Source organism: Lepidochelys kempii, chromosome 7 (assembly GCF_965140265.1).
Source record: "Lepidochelys kempii isolate rLepKem1 chromosome 7, rLepKem1.hap2, whole genome shotgun sequence".
Lineage (NCBI taxonomy): Eukaryota > Metazoa > Chordata > Testudines > Cheloniidae > Lepidochelys > Lepidochelys kempii.
In genome coordinates this window covers 78,572,672-78,581,929 of record NC_133262.1, presented here as the reverse complement: position 1 = coordinate 78,581,929, position 9,258 = coordinate 78,572,672, and the positions used below count along the sequence as shown (strand labels likewise).

The 9,258-nt window shown below is 46.5% G+C and overlaps 1 protein-coding gene across 1 annotated transcript; it reads left to right on the top strand.

Annotated features, from left to right (window-relative positions):
* Positions 1–3,006: 3,006 nt before the first annotated feature.
* Positions 3,007–6,338, top strand: EGR2 (early growth response 2). The gene is made up of 2 exons (XM_073354920.1): positions 3,007–3,387; positions 3,973–6,338. Exons 1-2 carry the CDS (start codon positions 3,210–3,212, stop codon positions 5,169–5,171), a joined length of 1,377 nt encoding a protein of 458 aa, XP_073211021.1. The 5' UTR covers positions 3,007–3,209; the 3' UTR covers positions 5,172–6,338.
* The last annotated feature ends 2,920 nt before the right edge of the window (positions 6,339–9,258 follow it).

Below are 9,258 nucleotides of genomic sequence, written 5' to 3'. Positions count from 1 at the left end.
ACCTCCTCCCACCCCACTCTCCTGCTGGTAATAGCTTATCTAAAGTGATCACTCTCCTTACAATGTGTATGATAATCAAGTTGGGCCATTTCCAGCACAAATCCAGGTTTTCTCACCCTCCGCGCCCCCCACCCCCCAACTCACTCTCCTGCTGGTAATAGCCCATCCAAAATGACCACTCTCTTTACAATGTGTATGATAATCAAGGTGGGCCATTTCCAGCACAAATCCAGGTTTTCTCAACCCCCCCCCCCATTTTTGGTAATCTCGTGGCTCTTAAAACACACATCTAGCTGTGGCATGCCCTACTCTTTATAGATTTGCCTCAGTCTCAGCTTGCTTGCCACTCTAGTTAGCTGAAATATAGTGTCTTTGAACTACCCAGAGATGAAAGAAAGGTAAAAGATCAGATTTCATTTTATTGTATAGTCACGTCCTCGTTAAATGTAACCCTGAAATGGTTAGTGAAGATCTTGCAAGTTAGTCCCTTACTACCATTCTTGACTTTATAAACAATCCCGAAGAGATCTGCGTTGAGGAAAAGCCACAACAGATGCTGCAGTAGTCTAAAACCCGTCTAAATAGTCTGTGGGAGGGGGCGGGGAACCATGTGAATATGGTTCTGTGGAAGCCAACCAGTCCGGGTTTGCACCATATCCCTGCAGTAATGCCAGCCCAGCATTGTTAGGGGCTGTTTGCATAATTTTAAATGTTCATCAAGGAGGGAAATAGGAATCTGCTTCCATTCTCACGCTTGCCTTTGGTGTCTACTGGGTGTGTGGTCTCCCTCAACTGCCGGCACAGGATGGTTATGCTTTCTTGACACGATGCCTTATCACCTGAAGCTGATCGTGCTTGGTAAGACGTCTCCCCTTTTACAGAGGTATAGACGATTAACAAATACTATTCAAAATGTTAAGGGGATTACAAGACCCAAAAGGGGACATTTTCAGATGCTCAACTCTGACTGAAAGTCAATGGGAGTTGGCTGCCTAAATTCCCACTGTGCCTTTGAAAATTAACTCCACAATTCAATAACTCTTTATATAAACGTTTACCTAGGGACCAAATAAAGCCCTACTGTGTGGATAATTATTTAATATCTAAGAAGGAGTCATCGAGCTAAGCAAAGAACCGATACGAAATCTCTCCGGAAAACTGGGGAGCCCTATGTGCATGCACGTTATCAGAAAGTGGTTTTGTGGTGTGCTTAGCTTTCCGTAGTGCAATCAAGGCGGGTGATAGTGCCTTGAACCTGCAGTTGACACCTTTTCCACAGCGTGGCGCTTGAGCAGGAAGTTTTACGGATAGGAGATCTTTCCAGTGGAGAATGTCAGCGGTGCGGTTGCAAGTTTTACACGCTAGTTACCGCACGATGAAAACTGAAATATCTAACTTGTTCTCTTCTGTTTTTTTCTTCTTCTTCAATAAAAACCCAGCTCGTCCTTTTAAACTGTGTTCTGAGATGCCGTTATTGGAAAGAAACGTTTTCTCTTCAGAATAAGTTGGGGAGATAGAAGGTACTAAACTATTTGGCAAAATAAAATAATTGGAAACATAGATTTCAGGACCATAAAAGTCCCTTTGTTTTGTCCCTACTAGCTATATTTCTTTCTAGGAGTAAGAGTGCTACAATAATCCTCTGCAGATGAATGTTCTACTTTCAAATTTCCCGGTATCAAGTTATGTTTAGATTAAGGAAGCAGCCATTATCAGGTCCCTATCCAAATCGTAGGCCCAAATCTGTGATACTTTGCATCCTGTATGGGTATTAATGGGCTGTGTAAGGCAGTGCAGAACTTGATCATCTATAGCTAATGAAAATAAACTGCATTGGTCGAAGTAACCCTGTAAAACGATCACTGGTTATGCATCATTAAGGAAAAAGTTATCCCCATCGGCAGTTTTATTTAAAAAATAATTCAAATACAATAACTAATTTCTAAAAATACGATAGAAACTAGGTTTTCCATCAAGAGGTGCAGGAAAAGTGTTTTATGTAGCATGTGTTTCCCAACTGCAGTTACCAGAGAAGTATACAGATTTATAACAGTGCGAAGGCTTCTCAACTAGTTACAACTAAGAGAAATCTATTACTTCAGAGGACGTTTGGAGGAGATCATTCCGGAGAATGACCCAGAGTCCGAGTGGTCCATCTCCTAAAGAAACTGAGCACCCCTATCTAGGACACGAGCCAGATTAATTGGAAATACAGGGATCCTATAATTGCACGGTTTGGTTAAGAGGCCTCCGCTCTTTCTGCTGGGACAAAACTACATTAAGCTCAGCCTTGTTGTTATTCTGTTACTCTCCTTCAGTGGCAGCCACAACAACAACAAGAAAAAGTTCCGTTTTCGCTACCGTATAAATAGATCACACACTTTCCAAAAAAGCAATACCACATTCACTCTTATCAGTGTCTCTTTCCACCAGCAATTCAGAAAAAAAGAAGTCAGATTCCGTGAATGTAGCTATTTTCTGATTCGTCGCTTGCGGTTAAAAGCTGCTAAGAAAGTGAGTAGGGGTTTGACTGTACTGTCTCGGCTCCGCTCGTTTTCTTTCCGAAGTTTAATTTTCCGGAACGACTCCTAAAAAGGCATGGAGAGGCGGAACCCTCAGGGACCGGATCCTCGCCTTTTTAGGCAAGAGCCTGAGAAACTGGAATATCCCTCGTTCGGTGCTTCGTGCTCTGCAAGTGAGACAAGCACCTCCCACAGGCTTTCCCACTTTGCGTGCACTGGATCTATTACTATCTTTATAAAAAGTTACGGTCTGTTGCCGAAAATCCGCGGCCAAGCACCAGCCTGCCTGTGAGAGGAGCAGCTGCAGCGGGCGCGGATGCGACTACAGAGGGACCGCATGCTAATCTTCCATGTGATGATTCCGCCCGGCTCGCCCGTCCCTGTTCCTCAGTCCTTATATGGGCAGTGACGTCCTGGGCATTCAGGGCCTCCCCATAAATACTTACTGCAACACTTTCCATCTACTGAGAGCTGCAAGTGATTAACAGCTCTGCAAGGGACACTGACTGTTACAATAACACTACAGCAACTACTGGGCTTTTACAGAGCAACACAGAGGCAGTGACAGAGTTTAAGTATAAACTTACTTGATTTTTTTTTAGAGTGGAAGAAACAAATAACCCTCACCCTATACAGTATTAACACTACAAGCAGCGAAAGTTGTTTTCAAGGTTGTTTGTTGACCAAATGATGACTGCCAAGACCGTAGACAAAATTCCAGTAACTCTCAGTGGTTTTGTGCACCAGCTATCTGAAAACATTTATCCTGTGGATGACATCGCTACCACATTGCCAACTTCGGTCACAATTTTCCCCAATGCTGACTTAGGAGGACCGTATGACCAGATGAGCAGTGTGACAGGAGGTAAGCATCACTTTTTAACCTGTGCATGTGCAGGGTGTTTACTTGTCTGACTTGCGGTCCGATTGCACATTGCTGATCACATTTCAGCGAAACAGAAAGAAAACTAGAAAGGAATTTTCTGATTTGGACAATGGCAACATGTGTTAATGTATACATAAATCTGAGTGCTTCTTTCTAATTTGATTAATGTCTGAATGCTGAGAGATAACAGTGTAAAGGGACTACAGCAAGTTGTCCGCTGCAATGTGGTTAGGCTAGTTCGGGGCACGACACTCTAAGGCATCCTGTATTCATTGTGTGTGTGCATTAAACTAAGATAAAGTTGGGACTGGCGAGCCTTGAAATTAGTGCAATATATGTCACTTGTAAATTAAAGCGTCCAGAGAGCGAGCGAGAGAGAACCCCCGCCCCATATAGGCAGGTGGACACTGGGAAGTGAACTACAAGACAGTATTTGGCCATGTTGATAACATGCTTCTTAGTAGGGCGAAGAACTTGGTGAAGCCATAGTCCTGAAAGCAGCCAGGTGTCCTTGGGAGTAGAGGGTGGCCGTGCACTGACCGATCGCCTTTCTTTAATTCCCAGATGGAATGATCAATGTTGACATGAGTGACAAGAGGTCCCTGGATCTGCCTTATGCCAGCAGTTTTGCCCCAGCAGTTTCTGCTTCCCGCAATCAGACTTTTACCTACATGGGCAAATTTTCCATCGACCCTCAGTACCCAGGAGCCGGCTGCTATCCGGAGGGGATCATTAACATCGTGAGCGCTGGGATCTTGCAGGGGGTCAGCACCCCCTCTTCATCGGCCACTTCTTCCTCCACGGCATCTTGTGCCTCCCCCAACCCGCTGGCCAGCAGCGCCCTGAGCTGCAGCATGGCTCAGAACCAGCCCGGGGACCTGGAGCACCTGTACTCACCTCCGCCTCCCTACTCGGGCTGCGGGGAGCTCTACCAGCAGGACCCCGCCTCTGCTTTCCTGCCCGCCTCGGCCGGGGGCTCTCTGCCCTACCACCCGCCCCCGTCCTACCCTTCCCCTAAAGCGGCCGCGGACGGCGGGATCTTCTCCATGATCCCGGATTACCCGGGCTTCTTCCCGCCCGCCCAGTGCCAGCGGGAGCTGCACGCCGCGCCCGAGCGCAAGCCCTTCCCGTGCCCCCTGGACTCCCTCAGGGTCCCGCCGCCGCTCACGCCGCTCTCCACCATCCGCAACTTCACCCTGGGCGGGCCGGGGGCCGGGCCGGCGGGCGGAGGCGGGGAAGGCGGCCGGCTGCCCGCCAGCGCCTACAGCCCGCACAACCTGCCCCTGCGGCCCATCCTGCGGCCCCGCAAGTACCCGAACCGGCCCAGCAAGACGCCGGTGCACGAGCGGCCCTACCCGTGCCCGGCCGAGGGCTGCGACCGCCGCTTCTCCCGCTCGGACGAGCTGACGCGGCACATCCGCATCCACACCGGCCACAAGCCCTTCCAGTGCCGCATCTGCATGCGCAACTTCAGCCGCAGCGACCACCTCACCACCCACATCCGCACGCACACCGGCGAGAAGCCCTTCGCCTGCGACTTCTGCGGCCGCAAGTTCGCCCGCAGCGACGAGAGGAAGCGCCACACCAAGATCCACCTGCGCCAGAAGGAGAGGAAGGGCGCGGCCACCCCCTCCTCCTCCTCCAGCGGGGCCAGCGCCCCGGCCGCGCCCCCGCCAGGCGCCGCGTGCGGCGGCGGCAGCAGCAGCAGCGCCGCGGGTGCCGGGGGCCTGGCTGCCTGCGCCTCCAGGACCAGGACGCCCTGAGGCAGCCCCCCTGCGCGCGCACTGCCGCCTGCTCCCCTGGCGCCGCGGACTAGCGCCGAGCGCGGCCCGGCCCTCACACCTCCGGAGCCTGCCGCCGGAGCGGGGCGAAGAGGGGCTAGGGACTGGCTCTGCAGAGCGCGGCCTGGCCAGCAGGGCGGGTGCCGTGGGTGCTCGGCTGGCTGAACCGCTGTGCACTTTATGGCTTCGTTGGCTGCTCCGAGGCCGTGAGGAGGAAGCGGGGACGGGCACACGCTCTGGGGCCCTTGACTAATAGTCCAAGCGGTCGTGTGTCAGGCTGAATCCTTTCAGCACTATCAGTGCAACTAACGTGGAGCACAGAAGTGCAATCTGATGGGACGGGCCAATGGACAGGTGGTTTCCAGAGTTTTAAATGGCTATTTTTCAGCGTCTACTCACTCCGATTTTGTGTATTTTTTGATGTGCACTGTTGAGTTCTCAGCCTTTGGGGAGGGAGAGGCAAAGCGTTTATGTGCTCTATCAAAATGAGCGTCAGAGAAGTTAATTTATTGAAGGTGGGATGTACGTATATTCTCTGCTGTTAGGATGCATGCAAACGTGTTGAAGTGTCCTTGGTGCCTTGTGTGATGTAGACAATGTTTCAGTCTGCATGTAAATGGGTTGCCTTATTAATTACGACAGAAACGTGTTCAGTCGCTGATCTTAGTATGGCTGTACATTTCTGCCCATTAATATTTGGATTTTTTAGAAACTATATTTTTGTACGCACTGTTTTATGTGACTTCAAAGTGTTACATTTGTAGTCAGATTTCAGATGAGGATGTAAATAGTCTTGCTAGAGCTGGCACATCAATTGTCCGTTCGGAACAACAGCTGAAATAGAAATGGTATAGTCTAATAATGCACAACCACTAACCAGAGCTCAAAGGAGAGATGGTTTCTTTATGAGTATTCTGTAAATAAATACTTTTCCAACAATAGGTTCGGTGCTTAAATCGTTTATAAAAGAAGAGGAGAAATATCTTAATTATGCTAAGTTGAAAACTGTTTCTTTAGACCAAAGCACTGGTTAGTCACCTCCAATAGGTATAGAACATTTATTTTAGGTGACCCACAGTACAGTCCTATTGTAAAATACATCACCCACTCATCTGTATTTTAGATTTTGGGTGAAATACTGGCCCAGTTGAAGCCAATGACAGCTCTCCCCCCCCCCCCCCCCGTGATTCCAATGAAGCCAGGATTTCACCCTGTATGTCTGTAGCTCTCCCTCTTCAAAAGAGCACGGGACGAGTGGTTTGGGTACGTACACTTTGTACTGATTGTGAGTTTCCTGGAGTCGGCTCAAATAATAGACGCTATTTCCGACTAGGGAGACTCGCCAGTACAAACCGCCCCCCCCCCCGCCCTTTTTTTTTTTTGCACTGTGCAAACTGTCCCTTACGGAAATGCAAACACTCCCCCGTCCCCAGTGTACAAACAAGCAACTGGTAGAGCGGTGGGGACTTCCCCTAGGAATAAATAGAAATGCTAATCTAAACCGGTGAGCTGTATTTTGACTCATTATTGTTCCGTGATTTAAAGCAGGCTAATTAAAACTCCCAAAGTGGGCTCTGGAAAATAAATACCATCATCTCAGTGCCCACTCGGAGAAAGCTACTCTCAGAGCTGAGATCCGAGTCAAGATGCGTGCGGCTTTGTGGAAAGTGCTCAAGAGCGGTCACGGTGTAAAGAGCTTTCAGTTTCCACAAACAAGTGCGGCAACCGAGTAGCATTTGTTTAGAACAAAGTGCGCTGGTATCAGCTACGGCAGGCCTGAATAATAACAAACTTGAAAAGATTAGCTGTAAGTACCACTGTTAAACACTTGCCAAGTTCACCCTGTGTGTAAAGTCATTGAAAGTGAAATTGCACCAGGGCAGAGCTTATAGATACTGATGGCTTAGAGATCACCTGTTTCGGTGGATTTGTGGCACCCATCACTGGCACAGTCCATCTGTGGGCTACGTTCACCAAACACAGCCAACCTGCAAGTCCCTATCCAATGGTCACATAAGTGTTTCTTAAATTCTCTTGCCATACTGCTGGGTAGAGCGTGGCTACAGAATCAAAGACCTGTGATGGTTCTCCCCAGTATTTACTCAAATAATTGCCAAAGACTCACACAACTTCATACACCAGGCAAGCATGTCTAGTACTTATTTGAATTTATTCAGGTGACTCAAATTTCAAAACCAAGCTGATATTGTTCAATCAGAATTGAGCCTTTTGCTGTCAGAGGCAGCAAACTGCTCCTGAAAGTAACTCTTAGCTGTATGTATATTCATGTGTATGATAGTGAAAATCTTGATGTAGATCTTTGCAGAAAGAAAATCACATAACATTTAAGGCTACTATGTAGTTTTTCTTCTGTTATACAGATAGGTTAGGTTATACTATATGCTTGTTGAGGCTGATCTTAAGAGATGCTGACTACCCACATCTCCCATTTACTTTAGCCATCTTTAATTTCCCTATCCCAAAGTTGTGTGTGACTGCCTCCATATGTTGGATACATACTTAGGTGGAACTGAGTTCCTTTGGCATACATTATGAGGTCCTAATTCAGCTCTTTATGCTGGCAAACCCTTCAATTTTATATGGGAGTTAGCCACAGTGGGAAGTGCTGAACTGGGTGTACTGGGTTCAGGTGATCAAGTAACATGCATAATACACAAAGCATATCTTTATATGAAATGTGTTGCTGCTATGTATTTTCTCTGATTCAGGGAGATATAGATTTGTAAAAGCTGCCAAAGATGCAGTAATTCTGCAAAAGTTAACAGAATACATTATAGCCAGGCCTACCAACTTCACTTATTTGCTTGAAGTATATTAAGAGTTTAAAGTGCGGGTGGGAAGAAACAGGACCACTAATTGTTTTACACTCCAATACTTCAAGAGGTGGTTAACAGAATAGATACTGTATAATTGGTTTTTTAAAAAAACCTTGCTTAAAAGGCTCTACCACAAGACAGATGTATGCAACTTTCAGCTCAATGCAGCTTTTTGACACTGTAAACTGCTCAGCATATCCCAGAATAAAAAGGCTGCCGATCTCCACTAGAACAGAGCTGAACATTGAAAGATGTTTCTTTTTCTCCTGAGACTGGTCTTTTCCTTAGCAGCTCACACCATGCACCTGAAAGACCAGGACCTCTTTGTGTGTGACTTAACAAAATCAAACTTATTTCATGTTCAAGTTTTCAGCTTTGACTATTTACAATCAGTTCTCTATTTGCTAATAACTGAGAACTACACAGCTGTAAGAAAACATAGCTGCCACCATTAAGTACCAGATCATAGGTACACAAGAGGGAATTCATTTTTCATTGCTCCATGGCTCTCAGTATACTTCAGCATTGCTATCTTTTACCATATCCAGGTGGTTTCCAAAAGACTGTTTAGTGACTGATTTAACATAGGAGCTCCAAGATCTGTATGGATGTTGAATGCCGCCGTATGGGAAACGAAGCTTTCTTGTTTAGCATCAGTAGCTCACTGTATTAGAAATGGTCAGTTATCTGGTTCTTTCAATGTGCTAAAGTTCCAAAGTCCCATTGATTCATGGTCATGGCAGGGCAGCTCTCCTACTATGACTGCAGCTCAGCAATGGCTAGTTTGTCCAAAACGTACCACAGATCTAACTGCAGATGTATTAGTGTAAAATTATAAACTCTTGAGTAAGAACAATTTAACATGTTAGAAAATTACATTCCTAGTTAAAAGGAGAAGAGAGGCATAGACCTGACAGAAAAAGGATGCATAATAAATAGGTTGATTTAAGAAAATTACAGATGAATCAATGTGGCTACAATAGAAACTTTAAGACAGCTGACACTACATTCTTAAGTCCATGTCTTTGACTTAGATTTACATCTGTCTTCAAATGTCAAAATATTGAGATTGGACAGCACTTTGACTATATGGGGAGCGTAGAAGGTTTATGAAAGGAAGCCACAGATACAGCTAGATTAATGTCACAGTGGCCTGGCATTTTCACTGACATAAGGAGGAGTCTTTCCTGTTATATATAAACTATACAGGAATTAATTTAAAAATAATTCAT

Bases quoted from the DNA above. Each gene is read 5' to 3' on its own strand.
- EGR2 (XM_073354920.1), top strand. From the start codon at position 3,210: ATGATGACTGCCAAGACCGTAGACAAAATTCCAGTAACTCTCAGTGGT. The intron at 3,388-3,972 runs GTAAGCATCACT...TTTAATTCCCAG, and splicing joins GATGAGCAGTGTGACAGGAG to ATGGAATGATCAATGTTGAC.